This window comes from Schistocerca cancellata, chromosome 3 (assembly GCF_023864275.1).
Source record: "Schistocerca cancellata isolate TAMUIC-IGC-003103 chromosome 3, iqSchCanc2.1, whole genome shotgun sequence".
NCBI lineage: Eukaryota > Metazoa > Arthropoda > Insecta > Orthoptera > Acrididae > Schistocerca > Schistocerca cancellata.
The window spans coordinates 872,026,342-872,048,406 of NC_064628.1; the positions used below are offsets into that span (position 1 = coordinate 872,026,342).

The 22,065-nt window shown below is 42.0% G+C and overlaps 1 protein-coding gene across 1 annotated transcript in view; it reads left to right on the forward strand.

Moving 5' to 3' along the window:
• Positions 1-17,241: 17,241 nt before the first annotated feature.
• Positions 17,242-22,065, forward strand: part of LOC126175941 (dnaJ homolog subfamily C member 1) — a 37,302-nt gene continuing 32,478 nt past the window's right edge. The window contains exons 1-3 of the mRNA XM_049923017.1: positions 17,242-18,793; positions 18,882-18,983; positions 19,509-19,727. Of these exons, the coding sequence (XP_049778974.1) occupies positions 18,656-18,793; positions 18,882-18,983; positions 19,509-19,727 (459 nt within the window). The 5' untranslated portion in view covers positions 17,242-18,655. The remainder of the gene's footprint in view (positions 18,794-18,881; positions 18,984-19,508; positions 19,728-22,065) is intronic.

The window sequence follows — 22,065 nt, forward strand, 5'->3', positions numbered from 1 at the left end:
TCGAAATTGTGGAAGACTTTTCTGTTAGATAGCGATGCAGAATATCTGTTATAACAGTTCAAAAGACAAGAAAGTTAAACTCACCGATTCAGTCTTCATGTAGCAAACAGGTCAGAGATAAAAACTTATGTTTCAAAGCTGTTAACCATTTGTGGCGTCTATCGATACATGAAAAGTGTGTTTTATCCACGAATACCTTTCTTTGGACCAATCCGATGCCTGCTTTCTTATGTGCTGTAACACTCATGTTTTCTGCCACATTGTGTCTGGTCATTCAGTGTTTAATAAATGTAGCAGGTGATCAAAAAGTCAGTATAAATTTGAAAACTGAATAAATCACAGAATAATGTAGATAGAGAGGTACAGATTGACTCACATGCTTGGAATGACATGGAGTTTTATTAGAACCAACAAAATACAAAAGTTCAAAAAATGTCCGATAGATGGCGCTTCATCCGATCAGAATAGCAATAATTAGCATAACAAAGTAAGACAAAGCAAATATGATGTCTTTACAGGAAATGCTCAATATGTCCACCATCAGTCCTCAACAATAGCTGTAGTCGAGGAATAATGTTGTGAACAGCACTGTAAAGCATGTCTGGAGCTATGGTGAGGCATTGGCGATGGATGTTGTCTTTCAGCATCCCTAGCGATGTTGGTCGATCACGATACACTTGCAACTTCAGGTAACCCTAGAGCCAATAATCGCACGGACTGAGGTCTGAGGACCTGGGAGGCCAAGCATGACGAAAGTGGTGGCTGAGCACACGATGATCACCAAATGACGCGCGCAAGAGATCTTTCAGGTGTCTCGCAATATGGGGTGGAGCGCCATCCTGCATAAACATCATATGTTCCAGCAAGTGTTTGTCAGCCAGGCTGGGGATGATGCGATTCTGTAACATATCAACCTACCTCTCACCCATCACAGTAGCACTTACAAAACCAGAATCACGCATTTCCTTGAAGAAAAAAGGCTCGGTAACGGTAGATGTGGTAAATCCAACCCATACCGTGACTTTCTCGTCGTGCAGTGGAGTTTCCACGACAGTTCTAGGATTTTCGGTAGCCCAAATTCTGCAGCTGTTGGCGTGGACAGACCCTGGGCGCGTGAAATGAGCTTCGTCGGTCCATAACACGTTACTCAACCAATCGTCATCTTCCGCCATCTTTTGAAACGCCCACACCGCAAATGCCCTACAATGATGCCGATGGAGTTTGTACAGATAGCATCGGATGGTACGCCTAAGTGCCAACTAAACAGTAGTGTATGGAACGCCAGTGCGATGTGCGACTGGACGAGCGCTGACTTCCCCATGCATAGACAAACCCTCTACAGTCTCCATTTCTTCCTGAACTGTCTCAGCAGCATTACGCCTTGTGCTCGGTCGGCCACTACGGGGTCTATCATCTAAACAACCTGTGGCTTCAAACTTCGAAATCATTCTCGCCACAGCTGCATTTTTCGATGGACCTTTACCTGTTCGAACTCCCTTCCTATAGCGATAGGATCGTAACGCTGAACTAGCACATTCCTTATTCTGATAATACAGCTTCACTAAAAGCGCCTTTTTAGGTAATGTAAACATTCTGCGACTGCTGGCGCATCTGATTCTCTCTCTCATTACAGCTCCTTTTATACACAATTGTCATGTGCAGTCACTGACGTTTTGCTATCCAGCGCCATCTGTCGGACATTTTGTGAACTTTGTTTTTTTTTTGTTCTAATAAAACCCCCATGTCATTCCAAGCATGTGTGTCAATTTTTACCTCTGTATCTACATTATTCTGTGGTTTATTAAGTTTTCAAATTTATACTGACTTTTTGATCACCCGGTATTTCCATCAAAATGTGTATTATTAGTGATGCACATTACCTTAACTGCATTAATAACCACAGTGACAGTAACATTAAAAAACTGCCAGTGCCTATCACCTTTGTTTCATGTGCTTTGGTTACCATTGTTCGCCACCAACATGGATCGTATCATTCCTTTGTGTTAGGTCTTCTCCATGCCTGCAGTGAAGTTAGAATGTGAATCTGCTATTGTAGCTACCTCGTCACTCATGGCTAAGACAGAATTATGTGATTTTCTATCGCAGGTTTTGGATACGACCAAGCCAGCCACGCATGGCACAATATGGCTGCCCTGCATGCTGACCATACTGTGCCGAGTGGCCTGCTCACCAACCGCATCCCTGTACAGGATGTCGCCACGCCATTCAGTGCCACACAGACAAGGTTGAAGCTACACGGTCCATTCATTGAGTCTCATAGTGCTGCCTCATTCCAATCGGCTACTCATTTTGCAGTGTTCTTACCGTTTACATCGACGACTCTCGCCCATTCCCTCCCCCCTCTCCGCCGCGACTGTTTAATTTTCGCACTCTTATTCGGCGATGCCAGTCGCCTCCACCACATCAGTTCGCCTTCATGCACACCTGGCATTGCATTTCGCCTCTTCCATGTCTCTTCTACCGCCCGCTTTATCGTCGACGTCGGTCGCCTCTGCCGCGTCGGATGCCCGCACCTCAGCGCATCTCGCCTCCCACTAGCAAGGAGTTTTGGTGGTGCTGGTCGCTTCCACCATGCCAGACGCCTTGGCTCTCATGTCTTCTGTGCATCTCGCTCCCCTCTCTCACAGATTTTCGGCGACGCCGGTCGCTTCTGCTGCGCCAGACAGCTTCGCTCTTGCGCCTTCCGCGCCAGTTCCTGTGGCACTAACCTACAGCACCCATACTTTGCTCGTGCCCACTCCAAGCGCACTGGCTCGTAGTGCTGCAGCATCTTTCGCACGTGTTTCTCTCGTGCCCACTACTGCTGCTATGGACCACGATGTCCTTTCCTTGTTCACGCCTGCTGCCTCCAAGTATAGCGCCACTGCCTCGCCCACATCTGATCAGCTCTCCAGTGTTGCCCACGCGCCTGGTCCTGCTGTTATGGACTACATCACCCATGACCTGCCCACGCCTGCTCCACCTGTGCCACCCTCTGAAGCCTCCATCGCCAGCACACCTGTTCTGACTGCACCTCTTCCGGACATCAGCAGACTTCAACATGTGTCTGACTACAAGCCAGGCCAGGCTCCCGCTGCTTCAGTTACCAGTCCAATAACGACCTTTGCACCACTCAATTGCTATTTCGCACCACAGGCCAGTACGGCTCCCCTGCTTCAGTGCACATCGGCTGCTCCCACTCGTAGTACTACCCCTCCAAGGTTTCCCAAGCTGCCAACCCTGCAAAAAGACAATCCTTCATTTGATGTATGTCTGCAGGCTTTAACTTCAAAGTTCATTTGCTTAATCAGTTATCTGCATGAACACATCGACATCATCAGTGCTTTCACTGCCTAAGGACTGCAGACATACGTTGACTGAACGATGCCTCATCGAGTGCCCCTTCTGCCCACCCACTGGGACCATACACCACATTATTCACAACAAACTATTAGGTGAGCACACGCTTCCTAGCTCTGGCAACACCTTCACTCCCCAAATCGACAGCAACATCATTCTCTGAACCATCTGGCTTGTGAAACATCCTTAAAAGCTACAGCTACAGCTTCCACACTTCACGGCTCCTCTAGAGTCAAGCCTCCCTTTCACTGGCCACGTATTCTCTATTATTCACCACTGCCACCTCATGTCTCGAGCACTGTCGCCAACTGCACTGGTGCAGCAAACTCTCAAGCACGGCCACCACTGTGGCCACCAAAGCCAGTCTTCCGTTGTTACGCTGCTGCTGCCTGGTGGCCCCCATCCTGCACTGACATGCACCGTCTTCAGTTGAAGCTGCACCTGACCAGCCCTCAAGCACTCAGCAATGACCCATCCCATCTTCCGAACTGCCTCCTTTCCAGCTCTCCCTACCTATTTGCTTTGTTGGTTTCACACAACGTTCGGCGACGCTGCTCGCAACTGTAGGCCTCCATACAGTCACCCAAACGCTAACGGTGGACAGGTTTGGGCTCTATATCCCGCCTTAATGAGACACGGCGCCTACTAGCCCAGGTCACACAGTGTCTGCCTTGGGCACACCTACCTATTTGCTCTGTTGGTTTCACACAACGTTTGGCGACGCTGCTCGCAACTGTAGGCCTCCATACAGTCACCCAAACGCTAACGGTGGACAGGTTTGGGCTCTATATCCCGCCTTAATGAGACACGGCGCCTACTAGCCCAGGTCACACAGTGTCTGCCTTGGGCACACTCTCATCTCCTCTGGCCTATGCTTCCTCATGGGCACAAAAGCGGATGTAACTGTTGTCCCTGCCACTGTGATGCCTATTGATCCCTCTCCAGCTTCTTTACCTCTCGCCGCTGCAAACAGGTCGCTTATGCTGTTCACAACTCCGTGAGGTTATCACTCGGCCTTTCCCACAATAAGCTTTTTGTATGGCCTTTTTATGTGGCAGAAATCGGTGAACACGTTAGGGTTGGACTCCTGCGGCACTGTGACCTTTCGCCTGACCTTCAAGCAGCCACAATTCGTCACTCTTCAGGTGCCTTCATCCCCTGTGACAACAGCTATGTGCCGCACCCAATGCCTGTTCCTTCAGCTCCGCAACTGGCAATCCCCACAAAAAGTGCATCACTAGCCTCACAGGTCGTGACCATGCTTTCTGAGCTCTCTGAAAAGCACTCTACGACATCAGAGCTCTGCGCACAAAAGTCGGAGCTGTCCTCACACATAATGATTACGTCCTTTGAATTGTCACATGTACTGGCCTCTCTACCGATGCATGGGCTTCTGAGTGCGATCTCGGCCCACAGTTACGACTCAGGCTGGCACTTCGCTCCCTCCATCCACAGCAACTGCACAGACGACACAACACGAAGCCCAGCAAGTGCACCCACTTCTACATGTACTTCTACATAAATACTCCACAAGCCACCATACGGTGCGTGGTGGAGGGTATCCTGTACCACTACTTGTCATTTCTCCCCCCCCCCCCCCCGTTCCAATCGAAAATAGAGCGAGGGAGAAACGACTGTCTGTACACCTCCATATGAGCCCTAGTTTCTCGTATTTTATCTTTGTGGTCATTATGAATTATGCATGATGTATGTTGGTGGCAGTAGACTCGTTCGGCAGTCAGCTTCAAATGCCAGTTCTCTAAATTTTCTCAACGGTGTTGATCCCATTTGAGTTCCTGAAGCATCTCCGTAATGCTTACATGTTGTTTGAACATACCGGTAATAAATATAGCTACCCTTCTCTGAATTGCTTCGATGTCTTCCTTCAATCCGACCTGGTACAGATCCAAAATACTCACACAGCATTCAAGAACAGGTCGCACCAGCGTCCTATGTGCGGTCTCCTTTAGAAGTGAACTACTCTTTCCTAAAATTCTCCCAATAAACCAAAGTCGACCATTTGCCTTCCCACCCAACTACAGTTTTTACATGCTTGTTCCAGCTCATATCGCTTTGTAAAGTAATGCTCAGATACTTCAACGACTTCACTGTGTCAAGCAGCTCACTAGTAATACTGTATCCAAACATTACAGGTTTGCTCTTCCTACTCATCCGCACTAACTTACATTTTTCTATATTTAGGGCTAGCTGCCATTCATCACACTGACTGGAAATTTTGTCTAAGTCCTCTTGTATCTTCCTACAGTCATTCAACTTCTACACCTAACCATACACCATGGCATAATCAGCAAATTATTGCAGATTGCTTTCTACCCTGCCTCCAAGTCATTTATGTATATAGTGAACAACAGCCGTCCTATCTTACTTCCCTGGGGAACTCGTAACAATATTGTTGTCTCTGATGAACACTCGCCATTAACGACAACAAACTAGGTTCTATTATTTAAGAAGTCTTCGAGCACTCACATATCTGTGAACTTATTCCATGCCTTCATTAACAGCCTGCAATGTGGCAGCGTGTCAAATGCATTCCAGAAATCTAAAAATATGGAATGTGCCTCTTGCCTTTCATCCATAGTTCTCAGTATATCATGTCAGAAAAGGACACGCTGAATTTCGCGCGAGTGATGTTTTCTAGAACGATGTTTATTCGTGGACATAAGTTTCTTAGTCTCTCAAGGAAGTTCATTATATTCGAACTGAGAATGTGTTCAAGGATTCTGCAGCAAACAGAGTTTAGGGATATTGGTCTGTGATTTTGCTGGTCCATTCTTTTACCTTTCTTATATACTGGATTCTCCTGCACTTTTTCCATTCGCTTGGGACTTTGTTCTGAGCGAGAGATTCAAGCTACGTAAGGGGCCAATGTCATACAGTACTCGTTGTAAAATCAAACTACGATTCCATCCAGACCTGGTGATTTATTTGTTTTCAAATGTTTCATTTGTTTCTCTAAGCCAGGTATGCTTATTTCTATGTTGTCCATATGGGAGTCTGCCTGATGGTCAAATGATGGTACATTTGTACTGTTCTCCTGTGTGAACGATTTCTTGAACGTGAAATTTAAAACTTTGGCTTTCGTTTGTTTATCTTCAACTGCCTCACCAGACTGGTCAACAAGGGACTGAATAGAAGCCTCAGGCCCACTTAGCGATTTTACATGCAACCAAAATTTTCTCAGCTTCTGCACCAGATATTTTGAAACCCAAGTAGCTGCTTCCTTTGTATAGAGCACCACTGACTTATCAAAGGGAGTGATACAAATCCCCACACGATAACGCAGGTCTATAAATCTGCTGTCAAGACCGCCACAGAGTCAATGAAGCCTTTGTTTGAGATCTCCACTCTGCTCCATACCAAAGGCCCCATCAACTCTGGGAACGATGCTGCAAATTGCAAGCTCTGCTTCTAGCTCGCATGCAAGGCCAACAGTCTTCACCACCTACGCCAGCTGCCAGTACAAACTGAGGATTACCTCAGAAACCACACGAAAGGGGTCGCTGGTGCCAACATGAACCACAACTTGCAGATGACTGCACGCTCCATAGCCATGGGCAAGGCCCCCTCCACATCTCAGATGAGGCCCCCCAGCAGACATACTGAGTGCACATTGGCTTTCTTTCCAGCCCTGAAGGCTATGTGCCTAAGGGGCTCCATAAAGGCCCTAACATTGGAGCTCCCAATAACCAGTAAACCACTCTCCCACATTCCTGCTCGGACCCTCCTGGAGAAGCAGCAACTGTCCACTCATAGGATGGAATGGGTGAGGCCAGGTGACCAATCTCCATATTAGCTGTGCACCTCAAGTGATGCAAATGTGTTACCACCTGCCACTCACCCTGCTGTGAGGTCAGATCAGCTGCATCGGGTGCAGTGGGAGGTGCCTCAGAAGCAGAGCCCATGGGCAAAACAAGGATTGCCTCAGAACCAATGCGACAGGTGTCGTTGGTGCCAAATGAACCACAACTTGCAGGTGACTGCAGACTCTACAGCCAAGGGCAAGGCATACCGAGTGCATACAGGATTTCTTTCCAGCCCTGAAAGCCATGTGCCTAAGGTGCCTAAGAGGCTCCATAAAGCACCTAACTTTGGAGCTCCCAAATAAACCCCTCTCCTGAGATGTCTCATGCGATGCACCAGATTCTCTGCCATCGCTACACCCTAAGGCAGCAGCCTACAGATGACTGACGATAGCCAATAGCACTTTCAGCTGTTGCGAACTGTGGCCAGCTCCTCTTGATTCTGTACACAGCATGCACACATCGTATCCATCCAAGCAGAACTAACTGAAGAAGTGAACTATAAAAGCAGACAATCTTAGATATTCGACTTGCTACCCTTCTGATGTGTTACCTATGGACGATGTTGCGTTAAAGAGCTACGTAGCTGGCTGTTCAATGAGCAATTATTGGGCTAAAGACTGAATGAGTTTACACTTACCAAAACCCGAGATTAACCCTCTTAAACAGAGACACGTGCACGAAATTTAATAAATATACTTCGTGAAAAACACAGAAGAGGATAACCACTTAGCTTGCCACTCTGTAGACGCACTTGTATCACAGTTGAATCCTGGAGCCTGTCGGGGTCAATGATTGCAACATTGCCCTTGCTGTTATCACGCCACCAACCTTACCGCAGTAAGGAATCTCCCAATAGCAACTGACACACCACTCGTATCGCTGGCAGACCCACCCCGCCGTTTCCCGTCAATGCTATGTTTCATCGGCTACCAGCGAACCCCCCGCCCCCGATCCCCCCTCCCACCCCACCTACTGCTTCGGAGGCACCACCAGTGGCACCTGTCATAAAAGAAATACCGTGGATGGGGTTCCAGTTCGACACAAGACATGGCACCTTAAAACGTTCATGCTATGCAGCTGTAAAGACATTGTCAAAGACTTACTCAATGCGGGTATCCTATGGCCCTCGGACAGCAACTGGTCCTCGCTAATACACATCGTGTTAAAGAAAGCTGGTACATTCCATATGTGCAGTGATTACAGAACCTAAATACCTCCACAATCATCGAAACCTACCCTATTCTCCACACAGTTGCTGCATGGCGCCCAACTGTTTACAGTCCTCAATTGCCGTAAAGCGTACCTCCAAATTCCCATACACTCGCCCGACATATCATTACTGCTATCATTACAGTGTTTGGGCTCTTTGAATACCAATTCATGCCTTACCACCTTAAAAACGCCGCCGAAACGTGGCAACGTTTTATAGACATAGTATTGTTTAACTTTCCCTTTGTCTACACATACCTTGGAAATGTTATCGTGTTCTTATCGTCTGTCAGCAAGCATCAGCAGACCCTGAAAAAGTTTTCATAGGCTTGGAATCGAATGGTACTGAGATGAATCATGTAAAATCGCAGCTTAGTAGCACGATCATCACTTTTCTGAATCATACAATTTCGTCTGATGGCGTGCACCCCACTTCGGATTGGGTCGACCTTATTCTCAGTTTGCCTCCCCTGTAAGATTATTCTGAACTAAGATGAATGGTCAGTTTTTTCCGTCGACACCTCCCCCACACAACTTCCACACAGAAAGCTTTGACCAAGGCAAGGGCCAGGGAGAAAATGTAACGTATACGATGTCTCCATTGGACAAACGACATGATCGTCACGTTCAATAGTCTGATGACTGCACTTTTCAAGGCCATTACCCCTGCCCACCCCATCCCAGAGGCACATGCATCCCTCACAGCAGACTTCAGCGACATGGTCATTGGTGCAGGGCTACAACAGCATGTGGGTGACACTCAGGACCACTCCGCTTCTTCTCGAAAAAACTGACAGCATCTCATTGCAAGCGGTCGGCATTTGATCACGAACTTTTAGCGGTTTAAGAGGCGTTCAAATACTTATGCAACAATGTCGAAGGGCGTCCATTCACTATACATAAGGACCATAAACCTCCTGCCGATTCCATTCGCAACCCATCTCAGGATCTCCCTCCCTGCAGGGTTCGCCACCTTGACCTCATCTGGCAATATGCCATAGACACACGGTACATCCATGGAGCAGAGAACATGGTGGCGTACTATCTCTGACAGGTCAGTATCATCGCTGCACCTATTGACCTCGAAGATATGGCACGCTGGCAGGCCGCCAACACATAAAGCCAACAGCTACTCACTGACCGATAGAGTTCACTCACGCTTGAAATGCGCCACTTCCCTGGAGCGACGACATCAGTGCTCTGTGACATGTCGACAGACAGTATCTGACCAGTCATCTTGACAGAAAGACTATGTGAGATCTTTGACACCTTACACAATATGGCCCTCCTGGGGATAAAAGCAACTACCATACTGGTACCCGAACATCACATCTGGCTGGGAGCCAAGCACAACTGCCGCACATAGGCAAGAGTGTGCACCCCTTGCCAATGTAGCAAGGTTGGCAGGCATGCGTGACACGCCTCTCACATCAGCCCTTTCCCTATTTCCCCCCCCCCCCAAATGGCTGAGGCATGTCCACATTGATCTTATGGGTCCACTCTGCGGTATACTGGGGCACCCAGTGGTTCGAGGCAGTTCCTCTGGAGGTCATTATGGTTGACATCATTGCCCGCACGTTCGTCAAGATGTGGATCTCCTGATTTGGCTGTCCTTCATACCTGGCTATGGACCAAGTCCACCAGTTCAAGTCAACCTGTTCAACTGGCTGTGAGCTCTGAATGGTGTGTCGTAGTTCCACATTATGCCCTAACACCTGAAGAGCAACGACCTGGTCGAACACTGGCACAGGACACTCACTCTCGGTTGTGCACATTTGTCATGGCAGGCTCTGGTCCGAGACACTTCCCTTGATACTTCTAGGCATATGTGTAGTGCACAAGGAGGGCCTGGACACATCACTCACAGAATTCCTGTACGTTAAGCCATTAATGCTGCCCACTGAGTTTGTGAACGACATCCCACCGCCCTCTCAAGACTCACTACTTGCCCTGGTCCATGTGCACATCTCTAACCTTCGGACAGCACCAGCTAAGGCTCACACCACTCCATGTGTGTTGCTCCATAAGGACTTGGAAGCATGCTGCTTCATTATGTTACAGGGCCACATAAAGTGCTCGTGTATGACACCAGTGCTATGAGCATCAGTTTCAATGGCAAGCCTCAAACAGTATCAGTGCACTGTAAAAAACATAAGGGGTCTAGAAGACTCCCTGAGGCACTGGTTCCGCCATCTCTCCAAGATGACACCTCTCCACTATGCTCTGCAGTTCCAGGGGAGGGGGAAGGGGAGTACTCTGTGGCTTCTATCGATAAATGAAAAGTGTGTTTTATCTGTGAATTACTTTCTCTAGACCAGTCCAATGCCAGCTTTCTCACGTGCTGTAACACTTATGTTTTCTGATGTATTGTGTCTGGTTATTCAGTGTTTAATAAATGTATTTCTATTGAAAAGTGTATTATTAGTGATGTACATTACCTTAACTGCATTAATAACCACACATTGATATAGGGCTCAAACACAATTTTGTATGGTCATCATTGTAGAAGGTGTATCAAAAGTCATACTCGGGGGCTGATTTCCTTCATCATTATCATTTACTTGTTGATCTCAAAACTAAAAAGTTGATGGACAAAATCACTAAATCAAAAATTTCAGTACAGGTAATCACTGTGAATACTAATAATTCAGTAAGCTGACTCTATGCAACATGCCAGATTTCCAAACTTTTGGAGAAATTTTCTGAACTAACAAAACCATCCATAGTACAAAAGATGTTGAAGCACACAATGCAACACTACATTTCTGTGTCTGGTGGGCCACCAGTAGACAGTAAAGTCAGGGTCACACACACAACTAATGCGGAGCCACAGCTTGTGTCTATCTGCATTGGAACTGTTAGCTACCGTTCACTCAGGACTCCACAAATTCTGTGTTGTTGCACAACTTTCAGCATGGTGTGGGCGGGTGTGAATGATGTAGTGCAGGTTGTGGCATTAGAGTTGTGATAAGAGTTATACAAAGAAGACGAAACCCAGATGTTGGATCCTAAAACAGATGTCGCTCACAGATAAATCAAAAGGCTACAAACACATTTAAAATAGAAATAACACTTGGAGACGAAAATTATGTCTACAACAGCAAACTAACCAAAAACTGGCATGTAAATATCATCACACCCCTCTTCCAAGATTTCAGGGTCCTATTGTATTCGTTGATATAGACATTTCAAATAATTAATTTCTAGTTTAACAGCTGCCACATCACACTCAGGAGCTGTTTTCTGCATACAATCCACAATTTATACTATGCTGGTCTCACAAATCACGAAGTATAAACGACTAACTTTTTTGCTTACTTATACTAAGTTTATTTATTTATTCATTCAAAAACCTTTTAAGATAGTGGGATATGTCATTGGTTCGCACAAACACATACACACACACACACACACACACACACACACACACACACACACACACACATATGCACAGCTGCAGAAAATCAAACGTAGGTTGCTGTTCTTGTAGTTCTAGGAGTTGCGAAAATGTACCTGTTGAACACTGGTTTCGTTTTTATTTTGCGATAAAATGAAAACACAGTGAAATCTATTGAAGTACAGGAGCAATTACTTCAAGATAAATGCGATAGAATGCTCGTGTTTCGAAATACTGCCACCAGGAATCACTAGTTGAAGAAAAGTGGCGTTATAACTAAGTTGAACTTGTTGTGGCGCTCCCAAGTAGCGGCACTAAAAACTGGGAGTTCACACATGCAACTGCAGTATGCCACTAGCTGTGGCGACACTTTTGTTGCATGCGTGAAGGGTTGTAGACTGGACCCATGTAAATCGCAAACTACAAGAAAGAATTTCAGTTTCTGTTAAATAATTGCATTATACATCAATAACAATAACAATGGGCTTGTCCACTACACCTTGTTATGAAGCCTAATGGTGAGTGGTAGAGTTATTGGAGATTATCGTCATCTGAATGACCGAATTCTACCAGACTGGTATCCAATTCCATGAGCTGATGATTTAAATTTTATGCTTCAAAATAAAAAGATTTTCTTAAAGATTGACTACTGATAGCACATTGCCAAATTCCATTAGCTGACAAAGACAAATCAAAAGTAGCTATTATTACATCTTTTGTTCTTTATGAATTTAATTATATGTTCTTTAGGCTTCGTAACGCACCTAGCACGTTTCATATATTTCTACATGAAGTTGTAAGAGAACTAGATTTCTGTTTTCCACGGTTTGATGATATTTTAATAACATCGGACTCTGAAAGGTAACATGTCAAGTGTCTAAATTTACTCTTTAAACAGTTAAATAATTATGGTCTCGTAATAAATGTTGGAAAATCGGTATCTGATGTACAATAGCTAACATTCTTAGAATATTTAATTACATCTGCAGGAACAAAGCCAGATTCAGAAAGGGATAAGACAATAATGAACTACAAATTACTCAAAACTGTTTGTGAACCTAGAGTTTCCTTAGGGACCATCAGTTTCTATCATCAGCATTTGTAACATGCTGCTGAACACCAAGCTTTGCTGAATATTTACTTAAAAAAAAAAAAAAAGCACTGCGTCTTCAGGCCATGAGTGGCCTACTGGGACCATCCGACCGCCGTGTCATCCTCAGGGGAGGATGCGGATAGGAGGGGCGTGGGGTCAGCACACCACTCTCGCGGTCGCTATGATGGTATTCTTGACCGAAGCCGCTACTATTCGGTCGAATAGCTCCTCAATTGGCATCACGAGGCTGATTGCACCACGAAAAATGGCAACAGCGCATGGCAGCCAGGATGGTCACCTATCCAAGAGCTGACCACACCCGACAGAGCTTAACTTTGGTGATCTCACGGGAACCAGTGTAGCCACTGCATCAAGCCCACAAGGTTGCAAGGTACCTAAGAGAAAGAATTGAAAATGACTGACAATGTACTGACTAGACAGAAGAAGAGATTGTTCAGTTCCAAAAAAACGCAAAGATCTCGCAAATGCTACATGTTCAACATTTCCATATTTGTACAATCAACTTGCTTTATTTGTGGATTGTGGATGCATCATATTTTGCGGCAGGTGCTCTACTGCAACAGTGGCAAGGTAAACAGTGGAGACCAAGTGGATTTTTTTTTTAAGAAAGTTCACAACGGCACAGAAGAAGCATTCCTCATGTGATAGAGAGCTAGTTAGTATACACATCACTGTCAAATATTTCAGATATGTGTTAGAAGGAAGACTTGATTATTTATACCGACCATGGTACTTATGAAGGAACCTATAAGGAGTGATGGTTTTTATTTGGTCCCATTTGATTACATTTTGTACAAAGTGTATACTTGTAATATAGGGCACGTCAACTTAAACATATTTTCTTGCAATATTTAACCTATATATTACAATTTAATACATCAAAGTGGCAATAATTGTAATAATGTTGCATACATTTTTCACCCATTTTTAGGTCCTGAAAATTATTTACATTCTACGTTATACTCATATTTACATGTTTCGCTCCGTATTCATGTTCTCAAGTTATTTACATATAATAATATGCTCAATTAGTTACAGTACCTCCATAACAGTAGTAGTATTTTTCATTCATTGATACATATGCTCTTCTACACTATAAAATTCTTTTTCCATTAAATAATCCTTTAAAAGCTTTTGGAATGTCTTTTTGCTCACATTTTCCTGTAAACTCTTCGGAAGGGACTTTATGAGTTTGATAGCCTAGTATAGAGGACCTTTTTCAGCAACTCTCAGTCGTTGTTGTGTACTTCACAGCTGGTCTTTATTTTTTGTTTCATATATATGAATGTCTGCATATCTTTCTAGTGTTGCATTTCCTTTTATTAATGTTATTATTGTTTTGTAAATGTATAGAGACGGAAATTTCAGTATTTTTAGACTATGGAAAACAGTTCTGGATGAATCTCTTTGTTGTTGTTCAAGATCGTCCCAACAGCTTTTTTTCAATATAAATATTCTTTTTGTATTTTTGCTGGTCCCCAAACAGTAATTCCCTATTGTGGGTATGGCTCAAATAGAGCATGGTACACGGTACATAGAAGCTCCTTGTTGGCATAATGTGCAAGATGTTTTATAACAAATATTATTTTACAGCAAACATTAACTATATGCTGACCACTGGAGCTAATTGTCAACTGTAATCCCCAAAAATTTAATAGTTTTAACTTCTTCCAGTCTTGTGTCAGCTACAAATATATCTATATGTTCTTCCTTTTCTATATTTGTGAACACCATGAACATTGTCTTATTTATACAGTTCCACACAAAAAATAAAACTCTAGAAAGTATAGTAATTACTCATGACAACCAGGAACTAGAACAGGTGCAATCCACTAAATTCCTGGGGGTTCACATTGACAGTAGGCTCAACTGGGAACAGCATGTGTCCCTTACTCTAAAAAGGCTTTCATCAGCAACTTTTGCTCTAAGAATAATTACTCATTTTGGGGACATCAACATTTTAAAATTGTCTTACTTTGGGTACTTTCACTCATTAATGCGTTACAGAATAATATTCTGGGGTAATTCACCAGCCTTAAAAAAAAAATCTTAACTGCTCAGAAGAGAGTAGTCAGAATCATGTGTGGGGTTCCTCCACGAACCTCATGTAGAAAACTTTTTATACAGTTAGGTATACTGACCACAACATGTCAGTACATATACTGTCTGATGAATGTAGTTAATAAAGACTATGCTCAGTATGAAACAAATTGTTCATACCATAACTACAATACAAGAGGTAAAGATGATCTACATGTTGAACTAAAAAATTTAACACTTGTACAGAAGGGAGTAAAGTATGCTGCTATAAAGACTTTTAATGCATTGCCTAATTATATTAAATGTACAATAGAAAATGAAACGCTGTTCAAAGGCGTGTTAAAAAAATACCTGCTCGACCATCCACTGTACTCGTTAGATGAATTCTTTTCCAGAAGTAATGCCCTCCCTTAATAATAGATGTATTTAGTGTCTTACTTATTAGATGGATGATACAATATTATGTTAATGTTATAGTGTTAATGTTATAGTTATAATGTTATATTGAGAATTGCTGTACTAGTTTAATGACAGCTTGTAAATGAGAAAAAGTGATACTTATAATATCTATATCATTGAATTATATTACTATTCTGTAGCATTAATTGTATTTGTACAATTGTATTGACACGTTCCACATCCAGGCGAATCACTCGCATGTACGGATCTATGGAATACGCATACCAAATAAAAAAATATATATATATAGGCCACTGTTCTGTGTTATTTGTTGACATAAATGCACATATTTCCCGTGTTTCCAGATTTTTTCTACTTTCATGTGTCATGTCATCTGCATATAATGTTTTTTTTATCTTGCTCATTGACATCAATATTGTTTGCATATAGGTTGAACAGAAGATCCTTGAGGCATTCCATACTTAATATTTCTGATTTCAGATCTGCATGCCATTTCTGTTTGTACATACTGCTTTAGGCTGCTGATGTATTATTTTAGCCACTTGGCTGCATGTCCACGAATACCATTGCTTTCATGTTTTTCCATAAGTGTAGTATGGGTGATTGTGTCAAACACGACAAATCCAGAAACATAGCAGACACAGAGTTTCTTTTATCTAATCCATCTATAACGGATTCTGTGAGGCCTGAGATGGCGGTTTCTGTAGATTTCCCTTTTTTGGAAACCATCTTGTGCTGGAATTAGAATACTTTGTTTTCTGGGAATGTGGCCAACCTATTATGCATGAGCATCTCTAACATTTTTGAGAAACCAGAGATTAAAGAGACTGGTCTGTAGTTATCTGGATCATTTTTGTCTCCTTTCTTAAACATTGGTACTACTTTGCTTACTTTTAATTTTTCTGGGTAAACTCCTTCTCTCAATGAGCAGTTTGCAATATCCAGAAGAGGTTTGATTATTTTTTCATTCACATGTTTTATTAAATAATTTCATACTTCATCATATCCTGCAGACTTTTTGTGTTTCAATTTCTGGATAATTTTTATGAGTTCTGTTTTTGTCACTAGTTCCAGGAACGTTGAGTGGGGTGTTTAAGCATGCTTCGACCATTGATGATTTGTTTTTCCTTTCGAAACTTTGTAAAGCATCTATAAAGTTGTTGTTTAGTATATTAGCAATTTTTGTTCCATCTGTAACTATGTTGTCATCAACCTATATAGAAAAAACGAAATGTATTAATTCATACAGGCGCCAGTTAAATGCGCCAAAGATATATTAATTCATATTACGCCGCATTAATGTAATCTGAGGGGGCGATGGAAATATTAAAAACAATGCAACTTCACATTTTTTTGCATCATCTTTCTTGTTATAATGCATGCATCATAGTTCTTCTGTTCTCATCCACTGTGGTGTACAGACGTGTCTTCTGTATGTGCTTAACAAATAAGAAATGGGTAGCTCGTGAAAGGAGAGTATTTTATTTCTACAAGTTTCAAGTGCACCTGTTCCCCTCGATGCGCATCAACAACCATTAAGTCAACCTTCAGATGCACGAATAATCTTCAAGTGACGACCGCCGCATCGTCATCGGCGTTGTCATGCTGCAAGAGAGAAGAGATAATTATCATTAATAGGGAAAAAGCTTTCGAATTTTATTCTTCTTAGTTCGTGTTACAGAAGATTGAAAGCGGCACCTACCGTCACGTCCTGCATGGTGCTTACATAAAGAAGAAAACTTGCGACAGGCATTGTGAATGTGATGTTATACCTCTCTCTCTCGCCAAATTAATTGTACTTTTATACATACTCTAAAATTTGCATTTAAGTGAAAGACTGAGAAAGTAATGCCAATCAAAGTACGTAGCCTCCAGTGTATTTTGCAGTTTACTACTGATTTGTGACATATATCTCGTGAAGAAAATGTTACTGCTGGTAGCTTATCAAGGCTTGAGTAAATAAATAAATAAAATTGCAGAAATGGTCTATGGCCTGTACATCAGGATACCAGTTGATTCTTTTTCGAGAGTATGGCACACAAAGGTGTGCAGAGTTACCTCAATTTGTGTCACGGCTGAAACAGTACATGACTCATCTGAAACCTGTATAATATTCCCAAAAAGCAAAGGAAACAATATTCGTACACAAGGACCTCATCAACTCAACACATGTGTTGATCAACAGCCTGAAGACACTCGAGTTCTGCCGTCAGCCCGAGACCAACAACTAGACTCTTCAGAGGGTGAAAAACCAAGAACAACAAGCAACAAGATCTGGGAGTAAAATTCTGTTTCCAGCTCAGTTAACGTCCTAAACTAAATATGCTACTGAGAAAAGGGTCATGAGGGAACATGACACATTACTATTTGTATTTGTATGTGTTTGTAAAATGTTTGCCGAGATTATGCTGGAATAATAGCCTCATTATTCTTTCGGATTTAACATAAAAAGAAGTTTGTTACTATCTCTTTGTTGTAATCAAGATTCATTGTGTGAGCGATAAGAGAATAAAATAAATGAAGAAGTCCAGATTAAATTGAGTCCTTAATGAACTTAGGTTGCAGCATTGATTTAGACGTTGTATGTATTTACGACGGACTGAGTAAAAAAAAAAAAAAGCCATTTCCGTATGTTCGAAAATATTAACGACGAACCATGTTTGGGGTGTAATATTAAGAAACAAGAAACTGCTGAATAAGCCATGAGTGCTCACGTTTAAATGAGTCGGTGAGATAAAGGCCGAGAAGGAAATAAAGTGGAAAATTTTATGGGATCTAAGGCGTAGAAGTCACATTAAACTCAAATAACTTCCCAGAAATTACTCATTGTTCCAGGCCTCAAGACGGACGTCTTGTCATTACCATGAGGCAAGTACATAAATGTTTATTTCGAAATATGTTGACTATTTTTTAGGGTTCTATGAGACCATCGAGACCTCTTTCTGTGTTTACATTATACACGGCGGTTGACTCACAAATAACGTGGACTCGTTGGGGCAAAGAGCCTAAATGATTGTATTTTACCCCCATGTCATATGGGATACGTTGTCATGGTGACGTTGCGGGCGAAGTAGGGGTTTCTGAATGTTGTTTCGTCTCGTTCAACATAACAAGGTAGCAAAATATGACAATTGGTAGGATCGTCAATGCCTGGATCAGTTGGTGTCGTCAGATTCTGCTGTTTCAAATAACAAATATAAATGTTGAGGGTTAATACCACTAACTTCCAGTTAGCAATTTTAATAATATATTATTCCTACCATACTACTGCAGCAAAGTAACGAGAAGCCAATGAATCTTAGAAGATGTGTGTTGATTGTCGTGTTGTTTTGTGCGAGTGTTGGATGTTGGGACACAGAGGAGCTGGAGATATTCGATTTAGTGGAGGAAGTTGACACGAATTTCTATTCTTTATTAGATGTGCCACAGGTACGTATATTTTAAAATGTCATAGACGCTTTTGACTTTTATATGTTAGATGACAGTGAAATTGCAAGTGTGTAGGGTATGATTGCAGGATGCAGACGCCGCGGTCATACGTAAAGCTTACAGAAGATTGTCACTACAGATTCACCCAGATAAGAATGATGCACCAGACGCAGAAATTAAGTTTCGGCAGGTACGTATTCCATACAGTCCAATAAAATATACGCGCGGACACTCCGCGCAAAAAAACCCATAAAGGTACACGTAACAACTACGAACAGTTCCTGCTTCATATGCTGTATGTGAGAGTTTTGTCACAAAAAACAGTGATTGTTGCTACGCTCGTAGATGCATTATTTGCAAGGCATAATACGTATTAAGAAATTGCTAAAATTTATTCTTGGGTTACGGGTAGAAGGGAAAGTGTCAATGCAGTTCAGTTGAACCTCAAAGTTTCCACTAGTTTTCTACACATCTATGTTTTCATGGTTTTGAAGAACACAAATGTAAATTAACTGTATTGTGACAATAGTTTGATTCCATGAAAATCCAAAAATACAGATGTTGTTAGTTGGTCATAGTTATTTATACAGTTGTGGGCTGTTAACACACATAGTGGTAATACTTGAGCTGCTATATGCCAGTTATTCCATTTAAACAATGTAACATCCAAAAATTATTAAAGGTTTGGTAAGAAGCAATATTATTTAATTTACAGCTTGTGGCAGTTTATGAAGTTCTTCGTGATCAAAGGAAGCGTGCATTGTATGATCGAGTGCTGGAGAATGGGCTTCCAGATTGGAAGCATGCAGTGTATTATTACAGACGTGTACGGAAGATGGGCCTTGCTGAAATGTCGTTCATACTGTTTGTGATAGTAACAGTTGGACAGTACATTGTGGCATGGGCTGCATATCTGGAGAAGAAGTATACAGCGGTGAGTGATACTGTAGATGTTTAACTTATAGTGTTACTAAAATATTGAAGCTTTGTATTAATACAGAAGCATTTAATGGTGACTTGTGAACGGTGACTAATCTACTAGTAGAGAAACAGCAATGTGCTTTGCTAAAGTTAACAGAACATTTTATTCAACCATAATTACACTGTAGGCTTGTTAAGATCCATTGTATTATATATTCAAACAAACCTCTTGTAGCAAGGTGTGGTCGCATGAGGAGTTGATTGGGTGTCATGGCTTAAGCTGAGTTCCCACAGTATACTAGTCCCACCCACTGTTCTTTCATCTTAGCTGGAATACTGACATCCCAGAAATCAAATGAAATTTTTTATAGATTTAAAGAATTTCTGTCGATGAGTATTTATTTTGCATTTCCTTAAAATCCTTATGGAGAACTATTCCATCCATGAAATAAGTATGTTTAACAATAGAAGCGCTCTGCTCTTGTTTTGTTGTAGATTCATATTTGCACTTATCAACAAGTAAGGTATAGAGTTTGATTCAGTGGAATGTGTTAGGTTCTTGTAATGTGTTTTATACTGTCATAAATTTTCACTAGATCCCAGGAATTCATTACTGGATATTTGTTTTGTGAGACTGAGTAGAGCGCTATGTCTGTGGTGGACCCTTAATGAATTATAGCAATTAGCTAACAAATTCTTTGTTGTAATGAGGCAAAAGGACTGTCAGAAGAGGGTCAGTCATGTTTCGAGATCAATAATGTTTTGGTTCATAACCAAATTCCAATAAAGAAATGTAATAGCAGCACCCAATCTAACTCATTGTTCAATGTTTTGATGAGTTGTACCTTACTTCTGATGCTTGACACAAGCTGCTCATTTCATTTTTTATGTTGGTAATGATCCATCGGTGATGGGACAAGGGCAACTGTCTTCAGAGCTTTAAAGAAACTGTTTTAAAAAGATACTGAATTCATCATTTGTTTGTTTGTTGAGCACAGTTTGTTTCATTATTTCTTATACATAAGGGCTCACAATAGGGTGGCATGAACTTTTGTGCATTTTGCGTACCTAATTTGAGTGATGTGTCTCAAATATTATATTGGAAAGTTGTAAAGCTCCACTGAACATAATGATGAGACGATTCAATATTAATGTGTGTGTTTGTGTAGACTTTTACTCTCGCTGGAACCAGTTGCACAAATAGTTACCAGAATATGAAAATAGACATGATGTGGGCAGCCTCTATGAGGAGATGACTATGACTTCTTGGGTGTTTTCAATATTATGTTATTTCAGTGACTGGAGTTCTGCACAGTAAACTAAGTAATGTATTACGTATTTGGGTGTACATGAGTGAAGAGAAACAGTGAATCTGCTCTTCCGCAAGTACTCTTTTACTGCCAGTGCCAGTGTGCAGGGCAATCATGAACTGGCACACAAGATGCCTTTAGGAAGCACAATCTGTGGCAAGATGATATCACTGAAAAAGATTGTAATTGAAAGGTAATGTGACGTGGTTGAAGTTAGATCTTAACATTTCAGTCAGTGTTCTGCTATCAAAGACCAGTGTAAGCTGCTCGGTCTAAACAGTGTGGATAGAGAGTTTAAAACATTTGGTTATTACAGTGAATGTGCTGCCATGGTGCAAATGATGTTAGTACTATGTAAGGACCAAAGGTGATTGGAACTGAATAAAAAATCCATTGAGTCAACCTTCATTAATTGTTTGCACTAAACTGAGCAGCAAGGTGAACAATAAGACACCGGACTTGCACTCGGGAGGAAGACAGTTCAGGTCTCTACCCAGCTCTCTGAAATATCAGGGAAGTTCCTTTAAAAGGGGCGTGGCCAATTTCCTTAGTCATTCTCCTCCTATCAGAGATTGTGCCCCATCTCTTAATGATCTTGTCACTAATGGGATCTTACATCCTAATCTTTCTTCTCCATCTTTTAATGACCTTAGCAATGAGGAATGTTAAACCACAATCTTCCTTTTTTTTTTTTTTTCTTTTTTTATATCGTTTAGACACCATATTGGGTGTGTGCCCGTAGACATGAAGGTGGATGTGTGAAAATGTGGTCTGTCAAGACTACTTCCAATTTACAATGCTAACTTTGTTTGCATGTAGTACCACAAACTTGCATATCATTTTCAGTGTGAGACCTGTCCTATCTGATTTGGATGTTTTTTAGCTTTGTATCATGTAAGTCGTCATAGACTGTGTGGTGGAGGTTACGTAGAGTAGTAATAAAATTTCATTCCATTAATATTGGAAACGTATTGAAGCTGTCTGCAGATGATGCTGTTTTCTTTCTATAGAGAGTATTATGAAAAGGATAGCTTGCTACTC